Below are 27,384 nucleotides of genomic sequence, written 5' to 3'. Positions count from 1 at the left end.
TTTGTTTGTATTGAAATTTTGTCAATATAGATGCATGTTTATATTTATTAGTGATATAAGGTACTGCATTATACCAGTAATTTCTGGTTTACAGATATCTCATCTCATCTCATTATCTCTAGCCGCTTTATCCTTCTACAGGGTCGCAGGCAAGCTGGAGCCTATCCCAGCTGACTACGGGCGAAAGGCGGGGTACACCCTGGACAAGTCGCCAGGTCATCACAGGGCTGACACATAGACACAGACAACCATTCACACTCACATTCACACCTACGGTCAATTTAGAGTCACCAGTTAACCTAACCTGCATGTCTTTGGACTGTGGGGGAAACCGGAGCACCCGGAGGAAACCCACGCGGACACGGGGAGAACATGCAAACTCCACACAGAAAGGCCCTCGCCGGCCCCAGGGCTCGAACCCAGGACCTTCTTGCTGTGAGGCGACAGCGCTAACCACTACACCACCGTGCCGCCGGTTTACAGATATAATCTCTATTATTCGATCTACATTCACTGGATATGCACAATTGCGTGCTCTGATTGGCTACTCTGCTACTAGGATATCAGCTCATATACTGTGAGTAGAGAAAAACAAAATGGTGGAGTGTTTTGATGAATTAACCGAGGATGTAATAAAAACTCTACTTGGAAAACAACCCTAAAAAATACAAAAAAAAGCAACTAAATACGGAAAGAAAAGTATTTGATGGTAAGAATGCTTTTTTTTTTCAAGAATAATTATTACTGTAGCATTTTTCACAAATCGCTACTGTCATTTGGCAGTTTGTTTACATTCTAAGCGGAAATTATTTTGTTGGACGTTTTGTATAAAAAGTTTTTATTCATAAAATTTGCAAAAAATAAAAATGCCTCGTTTCTCAAAATCCAGTGAATGTGGGATAGAGTTATTCCACTCAATCTCGTCGTACACGGCTTATAGATGACTCGGCGCTATGACTCAATTTCGTGGAATAACTTAACTGTGCAGTACTGTGCAAAAGTTTAAGTCCGCTAATTTTTTATGCAAATTTTGTCTTACATGTTTATTTTATGACTTCTGCATTATTAAGTAACTAAGTTGAAACAAAATTTAGATTTCCAAACATTACTTTGTCAACAAAAAATGAACTGTTATAGTTCAATGTTTATATGGCAGTAAAGAAAGCAACATAGTAAACAATACACAATTTTTCATTAAAAAAAAAAACCTTAAAAAGTAAATGATCTGTCCAATTTTACCTGCAAAAGTAAAAACAGGTGTGACAGAAGAGTCTCCTGAAGATCTGTGGCAGGTTCTCCAAAATAATCAGAAAAAGCTAACGGCTAATTTCCTTATAAAACTGCACAAAACGTACCTGAGACGACTCATGCATTTTTAAAAAGCAAAGGGTTCTGACACCAATTGTTACTTCCACCAACTTTGTTGGAGGTTATGTTTTCACCTCCGTTTGTTTGTTTGTTCCAAATGTAACTCAAAAAGTAGTGAACTGATTTTGATGAAATTTGGAGGAAGGTGTGCTATGGGCCAAGGAACAATTCATTAGATTTTGATGTAAATCCAGATATGTATGTGGATTCAGGATTTTTTTTGTCTGTTCCCAACATAACTCAAAAAGTAGTGAACAGATTTTGATGAAATTTGGTGTACAGCTTGAGTATTATCCTCAATTCAAGTGATTTGATTTAGATGTTGATAATATGTGGTTGGCAGAGGTATACACTCTACCAAGTGCCCTTCTAATTGCTGCTGCTGTTGTTATTATCTATCCATCTGTTAACCAGTGAGTGGCCTAGTGGTTAGCGTGTCCACCTCTTGATTGGGAGATCATGAGTTCTACTCATGGTTGGGACATACCAAAGACCATCATGAAAATGGTGCCTACAGCCATCTGGCAAGGCATGCTGTATTTGTACACTTTATATACTGCTTGGGAACATATCTGTACCTTTTCAGCCCTAAAAAGGTACGATTAGTTACCTTGAGGTCCGGAGAACATGCAAACTCTACACAGAAAGGCCCCCATCGGCCACTGGGCTTGAACTCAGAACCTTCTAGCTGTGAGGCGACAGTGCTAACTACTACACCACCATGCTTAAATTATTATTATTATTATTACTATGCCTACTACACTTTATTTCTACTTACTGCTTTTCATAGTGTATTTTTTATCTACACTCTTAGAAAATAAAGTACGTTTTTGTACCTTTAGGGGTACAACGGCTTGTCACTGGGGCAGTACACTCGAAGGTACTTATTTGTACACTTTATATACTGCTTGGGAACGTATCTGTACCTTTTCAGCCCTAAAAAGGTACGATTAGTTACCTTGAGGTCCAGAGAACATGCAAACTCCACACAGAAAGGCCCCCATCGGCCACTGGGCTTGAACCCAGAACCTTCTAGCTGTGACAGTGCTAACCACCATGCTGCCATTATTACTACTACTACACTTTATTTCTACTTACTGCTTTTCATAGTGTATTTTTTCACTCTTAGAAAATAAAGGACATTTTTGTACCTTTAGGGGTACAACGGCTTGTCACTGGGGCAGTACACTCTAATTTGTACACTTTATATACTGCTTGGGAACATATCTGTACCTTTTCGGCCCTAAAAAGGTACAATTGGTTACCCTGAGGTCCGGAGAATGTGCAAACTCCACACAGAAAGACCCCCGTCTGCCACTGGTCTCAAACCCAAAACCTTCCAGCTGTGAGGTGACAGTGCTAACCACTACGCTGCCATTATTACTACTACTACACTTTATTTCTACTTACTGCTTTTCATAGTGTATTTTTTATCCATGCTCTTCGAAAACAAAGTACGTTTTTATACCTTTAGGGGTACAACGGTTTGTCACTGGGGCAGTACACTTTATATACTGCTTGGGAACATATCTGTACCTTTTTGGCCCTGAAAAGGTACAATTAGTTACCCTGAGAAGATGCAAACCTCACACAGAAAGGCCCCCGTTGGCCACTGGGCTCAAACCCAGAACCTTCTAGCTGTGAGGTGACAGTGCTAACCACTACACCATCATTATTATTATTATTACTACTACTACTACACTTTATTTATACTTATTGCTTTTTATAGTGTATTGTTTATCTACACTCTTAGAAAATAAAGTACATTTTTGTACCTTTAGGGGTACAACGGCTTGTCACTGGGGCAGTACCCTCTAAGGTACTTATTTGTACACTGGGAACATATATGTACCTTTTCAGCCCTAAAAAGGTACAATTATGCCGCTTTTCCACTACAAACGTGGCTGAGTCGGGCTGAGCCGTGCCGTGCTGAGTCGAGCTGAGCGGGGCTGTTGGAGTTGCATTTCGACTACAACCGCGCTGAGCCGTGCTGGCTGGAAGTGGGTGGATACATTGGGTGGAGTTAGCGAAAGTGGGTGGACGTCACGTGATGTCGTTAAGCAGCGCAAACAGTGACATCAGTGATCTTTTAAGCGGTAGTCTCACAACCCGAATAGTAAACAATAAACATGGACATGGAGTCGTTAGTGTTGCTGGTCTTGGTGCTGTGGCTTGTTGTCACCGACAAGGCCAACAGATACTGGCAAGAGCGTATAGATGAGGCGAGGCGCATAAGGCTTCAGAAATTCTCGTAATCCGTAATTATTATTCTTCCGGGTTTACGGTGTTTACAGATCCCAGCGTGCTCGCGGGGCGTGTGTGGGCATGTGAGGACACTCCTCCTCACCAATCAGTGCACAGGGGAGTGTCTGCTCACGCCCCCAGCCTCACTCGGCTCGCTTTGGCTCGCTTCAGCCCCACTCCAAAACGGTGCGAGTTTTAGGGGCTAAGCAGGGCTGAAGCGAGCTGAGTCGTGCTGTTTTTTGGTAGTCGAAACGCGAGCCGTGTCGGGCTGAAGTGAGCTGAAAAAGGGCCATTAGTTACCTTGAGGTCCGGAGAACATGCAAACTGCAAACAGAAAGGCCCCCGTCGGCCACTGGACTTGAACCCAAAACCTTCTAGCTGTGAGGTGACAGTGCAAACCACTACACCACCATACTGCCATTATTATTACTACTACTACACTTTATTTCTGCTTACTGCTTTTCATAGTGTATTGTTTATCTACACTTGTAGAAAATAAAGTACATTTTTGTACCTTTAGGGGTACAACGGCTTGTCACTGGGGCAGTACACTCGAAGGTACTTATTTGTACACTGGGAACATATCTGTACCTTTTCAGCCCTAAAAAGGTACTATTAGTTACCCTGAGGTCCAGAGAACATGCAAACTCCACACCGAAAGGCCCCCGTCGGCCACTGGGCTCAAACCCAGAATCTTCTAACTGTGAGGCAACAGCGCTAACCACTACGCTGCCATTATTATTATTATTACTACTACTACATTTTATTTCTACTTACTGCTTTTCATAGTGTATTTTTTCACTCTTAAAAAATAAAGTACATTTTTGTACCTTTAGGGGTACAACGGCTTGTCACTGGGGCAGTACCCTCTAAGGTACTTATTTGTACACTTTATATACTGCTTCGGACGTATATGTACCTTTTCAGCCCTAAAAAGGTACGATTAGTTACCTTGAGGTCTGGAGAACATGCAAACTCTACACAGAAAGGCCCCCATCGGCCACGAACCCAGAACCTTCTAACTGTGACGCAACAGCACTAACCACTACACCACCATGTTGCCGTTATTATTATTACTACTACTACACTTTATTTCTACTTACTGCTTTTCATAGTGTATTTTTTTTATCTACACTCTTAGAAAATAAAGTACGTTTTTGTACCTTTAGGGGTACAACAGCTTGTCACTGGGGCAGTACCCTCTAAGGTACTTATTTGTACACTTTATATTCTGCTTGGAAACATATCTGTACCTTTTCAGCCCTAAAAAAGGTACAATTAGTTACCTTGAGGTCTGGAGAACATGCAAACTCCACAAAGAAAGGTCCCCATCAGCCACTGGGCTCGAACCCAGAACCTTCTAGCTGTAAGGTAACAGTGCTAACCACCATGCTGCCATTATTACTACTACTACACTTTATTTCTACTTACTGCTTTTCATAGTGTATTTTTTCACTCTTAGAAAATAAAAGTACATTTTTGTACCTTCAGGGGTACAACGGCTTGTCACTGGGGCAGTACACTCTAAGGTACTTATTTGTACACTTTATATACTGCTTGGGAACATATCTGTACCTTTTCAGCCCTAAAAAAGGTATGATTAGTTACCTTGAGGTCCGGTGAACATGCAAACTCTACACAGAAAGGTCCCCATCGGCCACTGGGCTTGAACCCAGAACCTTCTAGCTATAAGGTGACAGTGCTAACCACCGTGCTGCCATTATTACTACTACTACACTTTATTTCTACTTACTGCTTTTCATAGTGTATTTTTTCACTCTTAGAAAATGAAAGTACATTTTTGTACCTTTAGGGGTACAACGGCTTGTCACTGGGGCAGTGCACTCTAAGGTACTTATTTGTACACTTTATATACTGCTTCGGACGTATATGTACCTTTTCAGCCCTAAAAAGGTACGATTAGTTACCTTGAGGTCCGGAGAACATGCAAACTCTACACAGAAAGGCCCCCATCGGCCACTGGGCTCCAACCCAGAACCTTCTAACTGTGAGGCAACAGCACTAACCACTACACCACCATGTTGCCATTATTATTATTACTACTACTACACTTTATTTCTACTTACTGCTTTTCATAGTGTATTTTTTCACTCTTAGAAAATAAAATACATTGTACCTTTAGGGGTACAACGGCTTGTCACTGGGGCAGTACACTCTAAGGTACTTATTTGTACACTTTATATACTGCTTGGGAACATATCTGTACCTTTTCAGCCCTAAAAAAGGTACGATTAGTTACCTTGAGGTCCAGAGAACATGCAAACTCCACAAAGAAAGGCCCCCATCGGCTACTGGGCTTGAACCCAGAACCTTCTAGCTATAAGGTGACAGTGCTAACTACCGTGCTGCCATTATTACTACTACTACACTTTATTTCTACTTACTGCTTTTCATAGTGTATTTTTTCACTCTTAGAAAATAAAAGTACATTTTTGTACCTTTAGGGGTACAACGGCTTGTCACTGGGGCAGTACACTCTAAGGTACTTATTTGTACACTTTATATACTGCTTGGGAACATATCTGTACCTTTTCAGCCCTAAAAAAGGTACAATTAGTTACCTTGAGGTCCTATAATGAGCCCTGTGGGTTACATTAGTGTAGCTTGTACCTTGGGGGACAGAAATGGACCCCTACTGTACCCATGTTTCTTCTGACAGTGTATAAACAATCTTAAATTAAATATTTTTGAAGGCATGTTCGCTTTTCTTTGCATGTGCCTCAGACTCCTGTCCACCTGCACATTACCGGAAGAGTAAATACCGTCTGTGTAAAAAGACACCGGATGCTGCTCACTTCAACTCCCATCAACCACTGCGCACGAAACTGCAGCACGTCTTTACGACAGCCGTAAAGTGTGCTGCTTTTGTTATTGTCTAGTATGTTGAGTATTCAGAAAGAGTGAGCTGTTTCTTCCCGGGGGAATACGCACAAAATACACTGTAGCACTGGACTGAACACTTTTCTTGGGCAAATTTTTAGACGCTTAGAAGAAAAAAACAAATCTGACTGAATCTACCAGAAAGTAGTCTTTACTTGGTGCTGAAATTGCGGTTGTTTTTGTTCGGTAGTTGCTGTAACAGACTGTTTTATTTTGAGTAGTACATTAGATATCTTTTCTCGAGTCATGTGTCAGCTGACTTCCTTCTTCCACTCGCTGCTGTCAAACTGAGGTAGTTTTTTTTTTCTTCACCGCTTCTCAGGCATAACCACGCCCCCTATAGGGGCGGGCCAAGGGCGTGTCCAGACCGGAGTAGCGGTGGGAAAAGAGACAAGGCTGTACAATCATCAAACACTAGTTAATCTTGGCTTTTTCCCCCTTCCTGTCCATCAAGCATGCGAGCACCGGGCAGAACCGTCTCTCTCCCAGGGGTTCTTGTGATATTCCTGATTATTCTTCATGTGGAAGCGCTTAGATCTCACCTTTTAAGCAGACGCAGTGTGATCAGAAGTTCCTCCCAGCAGCAGAGAAACGTGTTTTACAAAACTTTCTATTTTGAACAGCAGGTAAGTGATCACATGACCTGCATGAACCACATTTGAGTTTGGACTTGGTCAGTGGTTTCAAATTCAAAGTTTTAAAATTCAGTTCAGTGGCTTTATTGGCGTGATATTACAACAATTACAGTATTATTGGCAAAACATTGAAATGACAAAGAAAACTTCATAGCAATAAATGCTTGTCTTGCAATAATAATAATAATAATAATGCATTTATAGAAATAACTTTGATTATTGAGTTCAGATCGTTATCAGCCTGTTTGACTATTCCAAATGAATAGTCATGAAATAAAGCTGTCCTGCTGAAGGGTCCATCCTTTCCAGTTTTACAAAAAAGAGAACCCCTGGACTGCTCATGTCATCTGCAGATCACAAAACATAGTGTATATTTGTGCAAGCATTGTTCACGTAAACAAATATTTCTTATAAAGGTGCTAGACTTTGGAATTTGTGTATGTGTTAAACCTTCTTCGATATCTGTAACTGTGTACGTTCACTATAAGATTATTAAATCTAATCATTGAGAACCACAGCGATAATAATCTATTTGTGAGTCATATGACATTATTATGAAGGTTCCAGCAGTATATGTTTATGGTTTACTCATAGTTACTACTGGGTTTCCTGTACGGATTTCCTTAATTTTCTGTGCAAATAATCTCTGCACCACTGCTTCATATTGTGTCTAGAGACAATCATGTTTTCCTGTTGGTCTCTTAAGTAGAACAATAAAGCCACTTATTCTGTGTATATCATCGGACACAGTTCCCGCAGTTATACTTCTTGACAGAAAGTGAATTATTAAAGAAATCTGTTATTCCTGGAATATTAGGCTCTGGTCTTGTGTGTCTAGCTGACATCCTGATGAGGCTGAATTTCTCTGACAGTTCTGATGAAACTGAGTATATAATGTGTCATGCTGCACTTTTTTAATGATTTTATTGCAGTACCAGAAATGGCCCATAATCACATGGCTAGGAGTTTATAGCTGTACTGTTCACTCTACAGTGTGTGAGAAAAGCTGAGAGAGGAAAAACCCATCTTCTTTAAGACAAAAACAAGGCGTTGGACTGGACTGTGAACATCATTACCGTTTGGCCTCTAACAGCGTATGTTCTGCTTCTGCAGCTTTACTCTGCCAGATTTATCCGCTGAGGCCTGAGGAAGACTGAGGCCATTTCCTGACCTTCTTACTCCTTATTGTCTTGGTGTTTTCCCCTTCGTCAGCACTTAACGGGTTGCAATCAGTAACCTTCAGGTTATTCTCAGGTTATTTAAACTACAGGCTATTCTCTTGTAAAATAAAATGTTGGACAGCAAGAACATGACACGTCACAACCTCCCTGCAAAGACAACAGCATAAACACATGGCTCAGTTTAAAACATTTCTTAAGCAGATAGAGTCTGAAATAAATAAAAAAAATCTCAGTAACGTTAGTGAAAATTAAGACCCTTTTACATGCAAAAACCCGATAATGTATCAGATAAAAACATTAGATTAGATTAGATTCACTTTATTGAGCCCACATCAGAGAAATTCACGTGTTACAGTAGCAAGAAAATGTCATACAGATAAAATAAAACTGAAATAAAAATTAGACAAACGAAAGATTAAATACAGAGGGCTATTTGCATTATCTACCGTGAAAAAGTATAGAAATATTGCCTTATTGAGAGGCTCGGAAAAAATTGCACATTACTGGTAGACTCTGTATAATATATATATATAAGCATGTATAAAAATAGTTTAAGACCTATATTATTGCACATAATAATTGCATTGATGAGAGATGGCAGAGGTAGTAGTGGTGAAGTAGTGCAAATATAACGACAAACAGGTTATTGGTGCTGCATTACAAGTTGTGGGTGTTATACAGTCTGACAACAGTAGGTATGAATGACCTGCGGTATCTCTCCTTCTTAGAGATAGATAACAAAATTTCATTCCCACTCCGTCTTCCAGAACAGTAAATTCCAATTTCCAGCCATATCTGCCGAAGTTTTCTTCCCTTGTTGTTTTGAATTTGCCTCCAGTCGTTTTAGTGACAGTGTAAGTATTCAGATTCTGTATTACCCCACTGAAAACTGTTAATATCACTGCATCATCATTTACATCACCTCCAGCAATGTCATGACTGGTTACAACAAGTGGCAAAAGATTATCATTAATGTTACTAGTAGGTCGCCAGGGGATAGATTAATGTTTTGACTTTTTTGCTCTCACGACCACTATTACAGCAGAATCCATCCGTTATTTGTAGCCACTTATCCTGTACTACAGGGTCGCAGGCAAGCTGGAGCCTATCCCAGCTGACTGTGGGCGAGAGGCGGGGTACACCCTGGACAAACAACCATTCACGGTCAATTTAGAGCCACCAATTGGTCTAACCTGCATGTCTTTGGGGGGAACCCGGAGCACCCAGAGGAAACTCATGCAAACTCCACACAGAAAGACCCTCGCTAGCCGCTGGGCTCGAACCCAGGACCTTCTTCCTGTGAGGCGACAGTGCTAACCAATACACCACCATCCCAGAATAGCAGTAAATAAACGGTTTTCAGTGTGTGTGAATGGGGTATTATTGACATTGTAAACTTCAAACGGTGACCACAAGGTGGAGCCAAAGTTGATCTTTTTTTTTTTTAACTATGACCCTGTGAGAGGAGAGATCCATTTGCTTTCAGTACGACACGATATAAGAATAAACCAATAAGATATAAGATTTTCTCATGCAGATGTTTTTACATGAATTCTGCATTCTGAGCTTTCTTGCATATTGTGTATTGAAAGTTGAATTATCTATCTATCTATTGCAGGGGTGGGTAATTATTTTTTCCATGGGGCCACATGAGAAACAGAAAATTTTGTGGAGGGCCGGACCAAAAGGCTGAACTAAATTCTGCATAATATTAATTGTATTTCTTTATATAAAGCAATAAATAACATTGTTTTTACAAGCTGCTAAGACTGGTAAGAGTATGGAAAAAACGAGGTTGTCTTACAAAAAATGTCATTTATTCAATCAAATTTCCCAAAACAATGGTTAACAAAATGTGAGCGTTTGTACCATTTTTTTTCCCAGTAACATTCACCCCAAAACACAAAGACATCACAATATTGTCTTTCTACTCCAAACATCAAGCAAGATACATCATATTATAATAATGATGCCCACATTTCTGGTCTAATCACCTCATTTGGTGTGTTTCAGTTTTTTATTTGTTCAGTGAGAGAAATCTCGTCTCTGTTGGTCTTTAACGAGTGCATCAGAGTCAGGTTGAATGTCTGAGGTGGAGATGCGAAGTACAGCTGACAGATGATCATCAGTCGATTCGGTGTAGGTATCAGATCTACAGATCGGCTCGGGCTCCGGCGCCTGCTGGTGACGTCACACTGTGTGATTGGCTGGACCGTTTGAAGGATGACGTACAAGTTTGTGGTTGGTCTGGACAAATTACGGAAGTAGTTATCGCGGGATTAGGTTTCGTGGGATTTCATGTCATGTTCATGTCGCACGTATTGCGTTTTTGTTGAACGCAACTTCAAAATAAAAGCAATGCACATTCAGTCCATGCATGAGGTAAAATTAGGAAATACGTTTATTTTGTAATTTCTAATTAACCTTACGCGGGCCGGGGGAACCAAAGGGCCGGATGCGGCCCGCGGGCCGTAAAATGCCCAGGTCTGAGCTAATGTGTGTGTGTCACTAGTATATTATATGGACACGAGTCCATTTTACTGGGAATTTTTTTTTTTTATTGGAAGTTTCAAAGGTTTACAGAGCATTAAGGCAAATGTATGTCTTTTACAGAACCTTGTAGGAACATAGCACACATAGTACACATATCAAGAAATTATAAAACATAAGAGGAAAAAAATAAATAAAATGATAAAAAGAAAGAAAGAAAGAAAGGAAAAAAAGGCACTCGAAACATTTTACTGGGAAATACACCACTTGTATTTTTCATACGAGCTACATCCGGGACACGGAGATTCAAAACCGTGACATGAATTTCTATATGTCACTTGTGAGGAAATCGGTGAATTGTTTTGATAAATTTGAGTACTTTTTGTTTGTGAATGTGTGTGTGTGTGTGTGTGTATATGAGTGATTACGCTTATGGGTACTGAAATGGGGACATGAACTTATTTTTAAAAATTCACCTAAAACCATTTCTTTTTTTTACCATCAGGTCACAAAACATGTAATCTTTAATGAATGATATGTTAAAAGATAACTTTAATTTTCTGAGATGTAATAAAAACATATTTATATGCCAAAGTCAGAACGTAACAGAAGTGTTGTGGACATATATATTCTCAATTTTAACAATGTAGAATTACTTTTTGAAACATAGGAAGGTGATGTTTTAGCAAATATAATTAATAAACATGTGTAGTAGAATAAACATACACATTCTTTCAATAAGATTAACATGGTATAGAGCTAGATTGTAATTAATTTGTAACAGACGCGAGATGGACAATCGTAACAGAAGTAATGTAACAGACATCATTTTGGAACTCATAGGCTTGACTTTGGCATATAAATATGTTTTTATTACATCTCAGAAAATTAAAGTTATCTTTTAACATATCATTCATTAAAGATTACATGTTTTGTGACCTGATGGTAAAAAAATAAATGGTTTTAGGTGAATTTTTAAAAATAAGTTCATGTCCCTATTTCAGTACCCATAAGCGTGGAATCACTCATATAATAATAAAAAAAAAAAATCACACGTCGGCTTCAAGATATTACGTTTATCTTCTCGTGTTGAAAAACTCCTATTTCTCATGCAAAATACATCGCAGATCTGGGTGACATATTTCCCGATATTTCACTCCGTTGACGTCGGTCCCGGTATTTTCCCGCTGACTAGACATGCATTGTCAAAATAGCGAACCGGTCCAAAATTAAAATTCTTTTGATTAACTTGATTTTTTGGTGAATGTCTATATAATATAAAGAACATTACACTGTGATGCGAAGATATGAAGTTTATCTTCTCGTGTTGAAAATATTTTCACTCGTTTGCTTCGCTCACTCGTATTCACCACTCGAAGATAAACTTTTTGTTTCTTTGCGCAACCGTGTAATATCCTCTATATATCCCATTTTTTCTTTAATGCATATAAAACTAGTGACTAACATTTGACCATAAGCCAAAATCTGTCTTTCAGGTGAATAAAAATGTTGGTTCTTGGAGTCTTTTGACTCATTGGTTCATAAAATCTCTGCCTCTTTTTATCCAAAGGGAGGGACAGAAAGTGTTTGGGGGAAAACAACACAAAAGAGAACATTCTTTGTTTATTGGGTGGGATTCAAGAAGGAGGGGACGACAGTTGAGAAGCACAGTGGCACAGCATTGCAGCACTTGGAATGTACTTCAGCCTCCCCCCGATCCCACCACCCCAAGTCTTATTTTCACTAAATGCAAAGAGAGGAAATAAAAAGGGGATGACAGAGGACAAGTTGTGGCATTGAAAGAAAGGATGTCACAGGGCTGATGAAGCCGGAACTAATGTGGCATCCCTGAGGTCTGGCATTGGATTTTAATACAAATTGAAGCTAATTATCTCTCCATCCTCCTCCTGAGAATTTCCTCTTTACAGTACACAGAAGGTGCAGGGCTGCATCATCATCATTGTGAAAACCCAGGAATAACTACATATGTCTGTACAATGAATAGGTTTAAAGTGCATAGATATTATAAGTACAAGTTCTCAATTTGTGATCAACATTATATAAAGGCAGTGGCAGTGTGTGCATTCATGTAAAGATCTATGAACACTTTATGCATACAGTATCATTAGGCCTATATCCTATTCTGATTTCTGTTCTTACACAGATCGATCACTTTGGGTTTTTGGAGAATGGCATGTTCAAGCAGAGGTACCTGGTCAACGACCAGCACTGGCACGAGAACAACGGCCCAATTCTGTTTTACACCGGCAATGAAGGAGACATCACATGGTTCTGTAACAACACTGTAATAATACCATTTAAGTACTTTGTTCTTGTTCATATAACATATATATTGGTAGGAATTTTCAGTCATAGGATTATCATCACTAATGCGGAGTGCATGTTGGTATTATCTGATTTGACACAGGGTTTCATGTGGGACGTAGCAGAGGAACTGGGAGCCATGCTTGTTTTTGCAGAACATCGCTACTATGGAGAATCCATGCCATTTGGAAACGAATCTTACAGCGTAAGCAAAGTTCTACTATAATAGTGTCTAACAGTTTGGATCACTATTGTTTCTGCTACATTGGTTTCTTGAGGACTTTGACATGTCTATTACAGAATGCCAAGTACTTAAACTACCTGACATCAGAGCAGGCACTAGCTGACTTTGCAGTGCTGATTAAGTCGCTGAAGAAGACGGTGCCAGGAGCCCAGAACAGCCCCGTCATTGCCATTGGAGGCTCCTATGGTGGAATGCTGGCTGCTTGGCTAAGGATGAAATACCCCAATGTAGTTATAGGGTGAGAAATAAACAAACGCTCCTTGTTTTAAATGCTGTTTAGATTGCAAAGAAATTTACGTTTGAAATTTAATTGATTGCAGGAAAAATGCAACTTTTACCAACGTAATCAACGTAATGACATCAGATTCTGAAATTACAAAAGATAATTTGTCATGTTCTCATGCTACAAAAGCTTTTAAACTCATTGTGTGTGAATACAGCACAAATGGAAAAGGGAGAAAATGTAGGGAAAGGTAAGAGTAATGCTAAAATCCGGAACAAGGAAACATTGGATCTTGTTATTGTTTTCTTTCAGTGCTTTAGCTGCATCTGCTCCAATCTGGCAGTTCACCGACATGGTGCCTTGTGGTGATTTCTTCAAAATAGTCACCCAAGACTTTGCCAATAGTGGAATCAACTGCAGCAAAAACATCAGGAGGTCATGGATGGCGATCAACAATTTATTCTCAACAGGTGTGTACTAGGGTTAAACTCCTGAGAAATAAACAGCTTCATCAGTCTTTTTGTGCACTCCTAATTATGCCTGGCACATAGTAATCATAAAATAAAGTACTGTTTGTAATGTTTTCTAAAAAGAAAAAAGGGAAATTCACTATTTAGTCGCCTTCTAGTCAATTAGGCCTTGAAGCTGCAAATTAAGTAATACTTAATCCCGATGCTGCAAAGAAGCATTGGGATTAAGCATTACCTAAGACCCAAGTATTTCTTAGTATTGGAAACTATTTATTCTACGCTGATGCGTAATGTAATATTTCTGATTGGTCTGTGCTGACGCTGTATATGACCCCGATCGATCATAGCTGAAGGTCTGCAGTGGCTGTCTACCGAGTTTGGCCTGTGTTCTCCACTGAAGGAAGAGGATATAAATGACTTCAAGGCCTGGCTCCAGGAGACCTGGGTGAACTTGGCGATGGTTGATTACCCTTACGAGGCCAACTTCCTCCAGCACCTCCCACGCTGGCCTATTAAGGTACTGTACATTAAACTTATTCTTACAAGTTGCCCTTTATAAAAACTAGACCTTTTGCTTTTTAATAGGAGCATGTGGTGCTTTTTGCAACACAGTGAAATTAAATTCACAGAGGTGGACAGAGGTCAATGCAGACAAATCGCTTTGCCATTTTTTAAGTGTCTGACTTTCTAAAGTGAAAAAAAGGAGATAAATGTTGTGGCTCTTATCACATGATACACAATGCATTTGAATTAACACTAAGATCCACACATAGCTGTAACTTATACATTGTATGATCAGATCATTAGGTTTTTATGTAGCAGAACATTTCTAGATATCAAATTTGCTACAAAAATAACTGAGGCCTTGCTTTTCATGAGGAACCAGCAGAAGAAATCAAAAGAGAGAGGTTTAATTTAAAAGACGGCAGAATTGTATAGCTTTCTTTGAAAAGTATGTACCACAGATATCAGCATGATTCTGTAGAACACGCAATAAATCAATCCAGCTTGTAACATTATAAAGCACCGCAAGCGAGAGCCTCATTAATGCTTCTCCTAAAAGACTGATTTCTGCTGATCAAGCACAAGACTTTGGTGATTGCTAGTTTATCTCAGAAGTAGCATGAATATTCATAAGATGTTGGGGATGAATTGCAGTCTCTCTTTGATGCGAGTAAATGTACCCAATTCATTTACTTCTCAACGGGTATAGCTCAGTGGTAGAGCATTTGACTGAAGATCAAGAGGTCCCCGGTTCATATCCGGGTGCCCCCCCCCGTAAGGAAAAATTTAGGGCGGCGCGGTGGTGTAGTGGTTAGCGCGGTTGCCTCACAGAAAGAAGGTTCTGGGTTTGAAAGGCTAGTGAGGGCCTTTCTGTGTGGAGTTTGCATGTTCTCCCCATGTCTGCGTGGGTTTCCTCTGGGTGCTCCGGTTTCCCCCACAGTCCAAAGACATGTGGTTAGGTTAATAACCCTCTCTTCCCCGTGTTTTATTCTTTTATATTTGTATATGTAAATACTTAATTTATTTTAATTTATCTAGAAGTTTTTCTCTATTTCTTTTCTCTGTTTATCTGTAATGATGCTGCTGGAATCTTAATTTCCCTGAGGGAACCCTCCCAAAGGGATCAATAAAGTTTTATCTAATCTAATCTAATCTAATCTGGGACAGCCTTGGGCTGTCCTTGAGTGAGGCACCTGCTAACATGGCTGCCCACTGCTCTGGGTACGTGCATGTGTGTGTTCACTGCCTCAGATGGGTTAAATGCAGAGAGGAATTTCACAAGTGTGTGATGAATAAAGTTGTGCTTTCTTTCTTTCCACCAAGCTTCCCATCCCAATCTCTACACTTCTCCATGCCATCCATGGTACATTTTAAAATCAACTATCTTTGTCTACTCACCAGTGGCTTCCTTTATACAGTTGTTAAAAATGTGTGATTGTATTATGAGCTTACTAAACTTACAGAGAGTGCGTCATGCTGAACATATTAAATAGGGAAAATATTTTTCAGTATATTTGGAACAGAATAGTAGAATGTTTTTTGCTTTCTAGGTAACATTTTTAATTGAAGCTCCAGCAGACGTTATTAAAAAAAAAAAACCGCCCCCGACAATTCGCATTATAGAATAAACTTCGACTATTTCCAATAAGAAATGGAAACTTGAAGCGCTTGTTGGTCTTGAAAAGAAAAAGTGGTAATTGTTGAACATTCCTACCCAAATCTGATCATGTATACAAACCCATGGGTGTTTAAAGTGGTTTAGACAGTGGGAGCTGAGATGGGCCCTTTTAATGACAAAGCTAATGTGATTATGTGAGCAACTGTGAGAAAGGCCCATTGAGGGCTTAGAGGAGGGAAATCTGTTAGCGGAGATGAATGTATAAGCCTAATCCCATCTGAAAAGTGGAGAGAGGATGCTTTAGAGAACTACTGCATTTTTTGTCATGGTATAAGTCTTAGCTTAGACGTGTCTGTAGCCTACCTTGTGCACAGACCACCTCCTCTTTTAGGTGTCTAACAAAAGCCTTAGCAACAAACTCCATGCTAAGTCCAATCTATTTGAAATGTTTCATCAGTGAACACCCAGGCACTGGCACATCAGGATGGCGGCAGAATCCTGCAGCCATCAAACACCTATGAAGTAAACCCCTTCATAGACTGCAGCATCATTATTGCACTGATTGTTTTAAAGCACGGGATCAGGGAAATAATTAGCTTCTTCAGAACCATTCTTTTTTAGAGTCCTTGTCTGTGTGAAACAGCTTGGGATTCTTTGAAAAACTTAAATTTGACTGAAGCTAAATTCTCTTCCACACAATCAGTGCGTTTACATGCACATCCAAATCGAGCTACTGTCGGTAATCGAGCTAAGGGTCCCAGCAGGGGTGCCAGAGAAATCCAATCCTACATGCACACAAGGAAATCGAGCTATTGTGTGAGGTACATTGTACACCCGAGCCACAGGTGGCGCTACACGCCCCATCGCGTTGGTACACTTCCGGTTTTCGTCATGAAGAAGAGCTATTCAAGAGTATAAACAAAGTTATCAGCACTGTTGCCAGGTACTGCTGATGTTTTCCAGCCCAAAACATGTTCAAATCCGCCAAAATGCACTTAAAACCGCCCAATCTGGCAACACTGGCAGTTCCGTGTTCACAAGTTCCGTGCTCAAGCTGTTAGGCTTGCTCTAACAGACTGTATGGCTACAAACTGTCCTGCGCAGACCACTGTTTTGTAAGACAACTTATTTTGCACAATTATATATTTTTCTAAAGTCCATTTTTTGCTTACAAAAAAATATTTTTTTTTGCTTACAATTTAACTTATGTCTTAATAAACACACAAAAAGTTCAATTGTTTTGTTTTTATTGACATTCTTCAGATGTTGGACATATATATACACACACACACACACAAATACAATGACTATCTATGTACACAATTCACAGCTATGCAACAGCTGTACAGATGTATTTGGTGATACAGTAAGTGAGCTAAATTTTAACAGTGCAAACAATGCCACAAAAAGAAAAGATTCATGCCGTTGTCATGATTCGTTGTCATGCTGACCGAGGCTGTTGTGTTTCCCGCTTGTGGTCTCGTCACTCGTCACTTCCGGAAGGGGCAGTGCTGAAGTAAGTAGCTCGAATACGTAGCTCAATAGGGTATACATGCACTAAGTAGCTCGGCAGAAATCGCATAATCTAGGTCGTGTAGCTTGATTCAGAGAAATCAAGTTCGGTTCAATTTCAGCTGAATTAAGGTGTATACATGGCATTTTGAACTTCGATTTCAGTCGAGCAACGGCAGAAATTCGATTCTCTCTATGTGCATGTAAACGCACTGAATTTCACATGCAGATCAAACCATGTTTCCACACCAAAAGGCTTTAGATACTCAGGATTGTTTTCTGTTTGAAGAACAGGAGGAAATGCTTATCACTTCCTGCGAGCTTGCTATAATCAAACTTTTACACTGCCTGGCCAGAAATAAAGTCACCATTTGGATTTAAATAAGCAAATACTTAAGAGCCTTTAATTGCATAATTACTGCAGTGCTTAATATGTTTCACTTGGCAAAATTGTTTTAACCTCAATTGATGCAGTGAGTAGCTTCTCATTTCATTAAAAACTGTGTTGGAAGTCACATCACTTGGTCGTGGAAAAGATGCTACTGTGTTTCAGAAGGGTCAGATTATTGGCCTGCATCAAACAAAGAAAACAACTAAGGAGTTGGGTTAAGAACTGTCTAACGCATTATTAAAACCCTGAAGGGTTGAACAGTCATGAATTGTCAGCTTCGTGTAAGAAATGTAGTCAGAAAAAATCTTGACTGACTGTCATTGGAGGTCACTTAAATGCTTGGTGAAGTCAAATTGTAAACAACGACAGTACTGTGCAGACTGTACAGTACAGGAGTGTGAATAAACAGCTGTGTGGCCAGAGGAAAACCACTTGTTAATGAGGCTAATCAGAAGAAAAGGCTTCAAATGGCTAGGGAGCATAAAGATTTTACTCTGAAGCAATGGGAAAAGGTGATTTACACTATTCCTGAGTGATGGGTGCGTCAGGGTAAGAAGGGAAGCACATGAAGCAATGCATCCATAATGCATAGTGGCCGCTGTACAAGCCTCTGGAGGCAGTGCTATGATTTGGAGTTGCTTCAGGTGGTCAGGTCGAGGCTAAGCAACGTTATGTAACAATAAAATGTCAGCTGACAACCTGAATGTACTGAATGACCAGGTTATCCCATCAGTGCATTTTTCCCTCATCTGGTCAAATTCAGAACAGCACAAATAATGTACAAAGCGAGAAATAATCTATTGCCAAAAAATATACAAGGAATGTTTAGTGAGAGAGAGGGGGGATATAATCTAAGGGGAGACCTAAATTTAAAAAAACCAAAGGTTCAAACAAATATGAAAAACATGTGCGTATCGAGCTGTGGGGTGACTTTATGGAACAGACTGGAGACAGAAATAAAACAAAGTGCAAATATAAATCTGTTTAAAAAAAGGTACAAAAAATATTTTTAAACAAGTATATAGAAGAGGAAGTATGTTAACGGAGGATGATGAGGGATAAATAGAATAGGGTTGATTGTTATATTAGAACTAACTTAGTATATGGTATATATGGTATATATTTATTTATGGGGATAGTTTATATATTCATATTTACAGGGATAGGTATGTAGTAGATATTTATTTTTGTAATTATATATTTATATAGATATTTATGAAGTGTATATATGGTATATAGTGTGTATATATATATTTTTTTGTAATTATAATTTTATATAGATATTTATGAAGTGTATATATGGTATGTAGTATATATTTATTTTTGTAATTAAATATTTATATAGATATTTATGAAGTGTATATATATGGTATGTAATGTATATTTATTTTTGTAATTATATATTTATATAGATATTCATGAAGTGTATATATGGTATATATTTTTATAGGTGTATTAATGTAGTTTGGATTTTGGGGTAGTTAAAAAGGGGTGGGAAATTAAAAAAGTATTGTACTTCTTCCCACTCCTTTTTTGAACAATGTACGGTGTTTTGTAGTGTCTTAGCTCTTTGTTATTTTTTTTTTTATTTCTCGTTTTCTTTCTTTTGTATGTACAAATAGTTACTTTTTTTTTTATACATGTTCTAAATAAATTCATTCATTCATTCCAAGGGCGTAGGTTTGGTCTAAGCTTTGGTAGGGACATTACAACTTACCCCCCCCCCCCCCCCCCCCCCATCCACCCATAACTTGATCATACATCACGTGTACACAACCACACTCATACTCAGCGGAACAGTTCAAGAACACTTTACTTATTCCTTTTCCAAATTCAGCATACATTTTGCATTTTGTCCTCTTATGCAGTTAAGAGAAAAACATTCCAGGTAAGATCAAAATAAATAACTATTATTGGGATCTTCTGTATTATACAGCAAACACAAATCCAGATAAGAACAAAGAAATAACTTCTTGCACTTCAGGTAAATGATGCAATCTCTACATTATTGGGATACTGTGCATTTAAGAGAAAAATATCCAGAAAAGAACAAATAAATAATATCTTGCACTATATAAAAATAAATAAATAAAAATCTCTGTATTATTGCAGTGTTTGTTGCATGCTTATGTGCATCTGTGTTTATCAACTGGCAAAACTAAATATGTAAACATAAATGCTTAGAACTTTTACACCCATCTAAATGCAGTGTAATCTGCAGATTTTTACAGGGGTATGAATATGTCTGTAATGTTATTTAAATACACCAAACACATGCCTTTTGGCATGTGTTTGTATTCATTTGTATTCATATCTGCCAGGGCTTTATTCTGTTGGCTACTACAGACAGTTAAAACTAGCACTCCAAAAAGACACGGGAGGGGAGGAGGAAATATAACACTTAGGCTACGTTTACATTAGACCGTATCTGTCTCGTTTTCTTTGCGGATGCACTGTCCGTTTACATTAAACCGCCTGGAAACCCCGGGAAACTGGAATCCGCCAGCGTCCACGTATTCAATCCAGATCGTGTCAGCTCCGGTGCTGTGTAAACATTCAGAATACGCGGATACGCTGTGCTGAGCTCTAGCTGGCGTCTCATTGGACAACGTCACTGTGACATCCACCTTCCTGATTTGCTGGCGTTGGTCATGTGACGCGACTGCTGAAAAATGGCGCGGACTTCCGCCTTGTATCACCTTTCATTAAAGAGTATAAAAGTATGAAAATACTGCAAATACTGATGCAAATACTGCCCATTGTGTAGTTATGATTGTCTTTAGGCTTGGCATCCTTCCACTTGCTAGTGGTAAGTGATGTGCGCTGGGATCACACACACAGCGGCTCAGTCCCGAATCACAGCTTGTTCACTTCACTCGCGTGCTCTGTGAGTTGCGCAAGGCCGGAGTGCGCACCCTCCAGAGGGCACTCGCTGTTCAGGGCGGAGTGATTTGGAGTGCAGGATGCCTGCGGAGCCGAGCGTATCCGTGTATTGGTATTGCTGTGTGCACGCGAATCGTGTATTGGTGTTGCTGTGTGCACGCTAATCGTTTTAAAAACGTTAATCTGATGATCCGCTGATACGGTCTAATGTAAACATGGGCTTAGCTAAGCCTTCACTGAACGCTGCAATAATTGTGTTGCGTGACACAGCTAAATATCAAACTTCTGGGCGCACTATACTTACTGTCGCGGTGGTGAAATAACTTCTAATGTCCCGTTTCTTTTTTGGTGGCAATGGCATTGTTGTCTCGTAAGCTTATAAAGTAGAACTGTGGTCAAATTCAGAATGACAAATTTATACAGTTTCAGGCCATTACGAGCCAGATCCGTTGCCGCTTTCAGCACCACAGCACATGGACCTCTGCTTTCGTGTGAGGCTACCTGACTGGCACCACTGATGACCATCGCTCTGTTGCAGCCAATGAAATAGCGGCATGGGTCGTCATAGCTCCGAATACATCTCGGAACCTCTCATAAACAAAACGTTTAAATTAATGCTACCACTGCGTAGTATATTGAAATATTACATTAATAAATGTAGATTTTCGCTATATTAAAATAAAATGGTAAATATTGGTAGGGACTATTTTGTATTCCCCAAATATTGATTGTGATATGTCCCTACCATCCCTATATAAATCTACGCCATTGATTCATTCATTCCCTTGATGGCACAGGCATTAAATTAGGGCTCAGATTGTGAAAGAGTGGTTCAGGAAGCATGAGGAATCATTTTCACACATGAATTGGCCAGCACAGAGTCCCGACCTAAATTCCATTGAAAGTCTTTAGGATGCACTGGAGAAGACTTTACAGAATGATCTGACTCTTTCTCATCGTCAAGACAAGATCTAGGCGAAAAATGAATGCAGCTCTGGATGGAAAAAATGTTGAGATGTTGCATAAGGGAAGTCATAGCCTAATGGTTAGAGAAGCAGCTTTGGGACCAAAAGCTCACTTGTTTGATTCCCTGGACCAGCAGGAATGGCTGAGGTGCCCTTGAGCAAGGCACCTAACCCCCAACTGCTCCCCAGGCTGTTCTGGGTATGTTGTATGTCACTCTGGATAAGGGTGTCTGCTAAATGCTTGTAATGTAATGCATAAGGTTGTTGAAACAATGCTACAGCCATAATCAAGACTAAAGGCAGTCCAGTGAAATATTCAAGTGTGCGATTGATTTTTATTTATTTATTTATTTATTTATTTATTTACTTATTTATTGGTTGGGCAGTGTGTTTCTAGGTGAGATTAATTTTGTGTCATGCAAAAGCAAGTTATTACTTGTGAAAATTAATTTTTATCCTAAGGTTATCCTTAAGGTTATGACCATGAAATGTGCAGCTCATGTCTTTTGTCAACTGTTGAATTAGCATAGATTATTATACATTTTTATTCAGATAATTGATTGCTAAAAGTCAGAAAAAGAACAACTGGAGAAAATATCCAAATATAATTTTAACAGGATATAAATACAAATATATATATAAAAATGCATATTTGTTGGGTCTTACCTTGTGTATGTCCATGTATACTATATGGCCCAATCTTTGTGGACACCTGACCATCACACCTATGTGGTCTTTCCCCAAACTGTTGCCACAAAGTTGAAAGCACATAATTTCCCTTCACTGGAACTAAGAGGCCCAAACTTCCAACATGACCATGCACTTGTACAAATGAAGATGTGGTTTGCTAAAGGCTGGAGTGGAAGAGCTCGAGTGACCTAAACAGAGCCCTGATTTCAACCCCGGTCAACACCTTTGGGATGAACTGGATGTTGGAATGCTGACTGTGCTCCAGGCCTTCTCACCTTGCATCAGTGCCCGACCTCACTAATGCTTTAATGTGGCTGAATGCATGAATCCCCACTACCACATTACAAAATGTAGTGGAAAATCTTCCCAGAAGAGAGGCTGTTACAGCAGCAAAGGCGGGGTCCAACTTTGGAATGCGATGTTGAACGAGCACATACAGTGATGCTTGAAAGTTTGTGAACCCTTTAGAATTTTCTGTATTTCTGCATAAATATGACCTAAAACATAATCAGATTTTCACACAAGTCCTAAAAGTAGATAAAGAGAACCCAGTTAAACAAATTAGACAAAAATATTATACTTGGTCATTTATTTATTGAGGAAAATGATCCAATATTACATATCTGTGATTGGCAAAAGTATGTGAACCTTTGCTTTCAGTATCTGGTGTGACCCCCTTGTGCAGCAATAACTGCAACTAAACGTTTCCGGTAACTGTTGATCAGTCCTGCACACCGGCTTGGAGGAATTTTAGTCCATTCCTCTGTACAGAACAGCTTCAACTTGGTGGGTTTCCTCACATGAACTGTTCGCTTCAGGTCCTTCCACAACATTTCGATTGGATTAAGGTCAGGACTTTGACTTGGCCATTCCAAAACATTAACTTTATTCTTCTTTAACCCTTCTTTGGTAGAACGACTTGTGTGCTTAGGGTCATTGTCTTGCTGCATGACCCACCTTCTCTTGAGATTCAGTTCGACAGATGTCCTGACATTTTCCTTTAGAATTCACTGGTATAATTCAGAATTCATTGTTCCATCAATGATGGCACGCCATCCTGGCCCAGATGCAGCAAAGCAGGCCCAAACTATGATACTACCACCACCATGTTTCACAGATGGGATAAGGTTCTTATGCTAGAATGCAGTGCTTTACTTTCTCCAAACATAACGCTTCTCATTTAAACCAAAAAGTTCTATTTTGGTTTCATCCGTCCACAAAACATTTTTCCAATAGCCTTCTCGCTTGTCCATGTGATCTTTAGCAAACTGCAGATGAGCAGCAATGTTCTTTTTGGAGAGCAGTGGCTTTCTCCTGGCAACCCTGCCATGCACACCATTGTTGTTCAGTGTTCTCCTGATGGTGGACTCATGAACATTAACATTAGCCAATGTGAGAGAGGCCTTCAGTTGCTTAGAAGTTACTCTGGGGTCCTTTGTGACCTCGCCGACTATTACATGCCTTGCTCTTGGAGTGATCTTTGTTGATCGACCACTCCTGGGGAGGGTAACAATGGTCTTGAATTTCCTCCATTTGTACACAATCTGTCTGACTGTGGATTGGTGGAGTCCAAACTCTTTAGAGATGGTTTTGAAACTTTTTCCAGCGTGATGAGCATCATCAATGCTTTTTCTGAGGTCCTCAGAAATCTCCTTTATTCGTGCCATGATACACTTCCGGGGGCGGCACGGTGGTGTAGTGGTTAGCGCTGTCGCCTCACAGCAAGAAGGTCCGGGTTCGAGCCCCGTGGCCGGCGAGGGCCTTTCTGTGCGGAGTTTGCATGTTCTCCCCGTGTCCGCGTGGGTTTCCTCCGGGTGCTCCGGTTTCCCCCACAGTCCAAAGACATGCAGGTTAGGTTAACTGGTGACTCTAAATTGACCGTAGGTGTGAATGTGAGTGTGAATAGTTGTCTGTGTCTATGTGTCAGCCCTGTGATGACCTGGCGACTTGTCCAGGGTGTACCCCGCCTTTCGCCCGTAGTCAGCTGGGATAGGCTCCAGCTTGCCCGCGACCCTGTAGAAGGATAAAGTGGCTAGAGATAATGAGATGAGATGAGATGAGATACACTTCCACAAACATGTGTTGTGAAGATCAGACTTTGATAGATCCCTGTTCTTTAAATAAAACAGGGTGCCCACTCACACCTGATTGTCATCCCACTGATTGAAAACACCTGACTCTCACCTCTCATGCTTTCACCTTCAAATTAACTGCTAATCCTAGAGGTTCACATACTTTTGCCACTCACAGATAGTTCAAAAACTTTCAAGCACCACTGTATGGGTATGATGATCAGGTGTCCACATACCTTTGGCTGTATAGTGTACTGTTATATTGAATGAGGTGAGGACAACATGGTCTTCCCTTGCAAATTTTCAATTCACACAACTCTTACATGACTTACTTTGTATGGAACATTATAAAGGTTAATGTTTGGTGCAGAGTGAAGGAGAATGAATTCCAACCACACTGACTTCATTTGTTAGAAGTTGTACATATTTCATTTCATAAGGTTCAGTGAAGAGCTTTAGTGCTATTTTGTAAAGCTAACAGTAAGCCTTCTTTCCGGTTTAATATAACAGAGCATGAGTATTTTCTTTTTATTTCTTTTCTTTTATTTATTTATTTGACACATTGCTGAGATATATGCAGGGTTAGTCAGAATTATGTTAACACTTAAATGGTAGAAACCATTTATTCACAAAACATACATCATATGCGCAAGATGATTTACAGGACGGTCTCAACCTGTTCGCCATCGTGTTCAACACACAAAAACCATCGAGCAACAGTACCATTTAATCTGTCACCCACGGCATACGTCTGTCTGCAGGAGAAAAATAATTAGTGTTTACATAATTTTGACTAACCCTGTATGTGTACTTCTAATGTAAGGTTATTTGGATTTTTCAGGTTGTCTGCACACACCTTCAGTTTGATACTGCTGTGTCAGACGAGCGGCTGTTACATGGCATCTCGCAGGCAGTGAGAGTATACTATAACTACACAGGCAGTGCTGTTTGCCTTAATGTGTCTGAGACTGCTACTGGAAGTCTAGGAATTAGGGGTTGGTTTTACCAGGTAGGAATTTCAGCATACAGTGTGTGTGTGTGTGTATATATATATATATATATATATATATATATATATATATATATATATATATATATATATACACTATGTATTAATTTATTGACAGGAACATTGACTTGTTCTTTTTATCAGTCTTGCACAGAGATGGTGATGCCCATGTGTACAGATGGCGTTCAAGACATGTTTGAGCCTATGGTATGGAACTTCCAGGCTTTCTCTGTTGAGTGCTATGCTCTGTTTGGGGTTCATCCACGGGAAGACTGGGCTGATACTGTGTATGGTGGGAAGAACATTAGCTCCCACAGCAACATCATCTTTAGGTAATTAATGTGCTGTCTATGGTCTGCTACTTTTATCACTGGTCTTATTGGCTTATTAAGGTTCTTAGGATTTTTAACTTCCCTTGAAAACCCTAGATTTGTCCACATACACCGTTAGTATCAAATATCACCTTGATTAGTATCTCTTTTGGACTTGTTAATTTCTGGAATGTAATATAACTGGACATTGTGTAAAAATCAGTAATGCTGATATCAGCCATTCATATGCCTTTTTTTCTTCCTTTTCTTTACTTTTTTGGCAGTAATGGAGGCCTTGACCCATGGATGAGTGGCGGTGTGACTAAAAGTCTCTCTGACACTTTAGTTGCCATTTTGATTCCTGATGGAGCTCATCACCTTGACTTGCGCTTCAACAATGAATATGACCCACAATCAGTCCGCTTCGCCCGGAAACTGGAAGTGAATTACTTCAAGCAGTGGATCAAACAGTACACAAGTGCACAATAACCAATCAGGACAGTATATAGAGACTGATTAGTTCATGGACTAACTAAAGTTTACCTTAAGCATATCAACAGAGGCTGTGCTGTCCACCAAAGATTTTTTTTTTTTACTAAACCTGACCAAAGAAGGTGTTTGTATGTAATTAGACTTTTAAAAATATTTCAGAATAAAATGGCTGAGCCTGTTTTTTTTAATGAATTAAAATGATTTTATGACCCAATTTAATGATGTGTGTGAGCTCAAATTTCAGAGCAAACAGAATTCTTGTTTTAACATTGTGATTAAAGGTGCTCAAAGTCATCTGAAATTTTCTTTTTTTTTTAATCATGCATGACATTTTCCTATGTCCCACAAGAACAGTATCATGTGGACGAGATGTGATCATTTCGATGCATTGAGAGTCGCTTTTCTCCCTTTTGGGACCAAATTTCCTACCTCTTGAGGTAAACAGTATGACCGTACGGAAACAGCCAAATGCGAGGAGCTTTAATTAATTAGCATAACTATGGAACTGCGTCACACCAAGATGGCAACACACGGGAAACATCGTGACTCTGCATTGACCTCGGAAAGTCTGGAGTCACAGGGATGTAATTTGTGGTTAACATTCGTGAATAGATCCGTGAAACAAAAGACGGATATATCTTTTCTCAGTTACTGCTTTTGTGTATCGTTTCTTTTTCTGTAAGGTACATTAGGTGTATAACTCCATATTCACTACCGGAGTCGAGCCCAGGCTAAGATAGCTAAGTGCTAGCTAGAATGATTTAGTTAACTGTCCAGAAAAGGGACGTCATCTAACCTTGCTCTGTCTTGCATTTGCACTCAGGAGGCAGGTTTTTCTTTTCTTTGCTGCTGACTT

The 27,384-nt window shown here is 39.5% G+C and overlaps 1 protein-coding gene and 1 non-coding gene across 2 annotated transcripts; both read left to right on the top strand.

The window, feature by feature from the left end:
- The first annotated feature begins 6,488 nt into the window (after positions 1–6,488).
- prcp (prolylcarboxypeptidase (angiotensinase C)) lies at positions 6,489–26,822 on the top strand. The gene is made up of 9 exons (XM_060898123.1): positions 6,489–7,139; positions 12,984–13,124; positions 13,248–13,349; positions 13,445–13,626; positions 13,924–14,081; positions 14,429–14,598; positions 25,558–25,725; positions 25,870–26,057; positions 26,321–26,822. Exons 1-9 carry the CDS (start codon positions 6,969–6,971, stop codon positions 26,523–26,525), a joined length of 1,485 nt encoding a protein of 494 aa, XP_060754106.1. The 5' UTR covers positions 6,489–6,968; the 3' UTR covers positions 26,526–26,822.
- Positions 15,285–15,362, top strand: trnaf-gaa (transfer RNA phenylalanine (anticodon GAA)). Its single transcript has one exon. It is a non-coding gene; the product is annotated as a tRNA-Phe (tRNA).
- Positions 26,823–27,384: the final 562 nt, after the last annotated feature.

The sequence above is a fragment of the Neoarius graeffei genome, chromosome 17 (genome assembly GCF_027579695.1).
Source record: "Neoarius graeffei isolate fNeoGra1 chromosome 17, fNeoGra1.pri, whole genome shotgun sequence".
NCBI lineage: Eukaryota > Metazoa > Chordata > Actinopteri > Siluriformes > Ariidae > Neoarius > Neoarius graeffei.
Note: the sequence above shows the minus strand (reverse complement) of the source record. Positions and strands in the feature narration are given on the sequence as shown.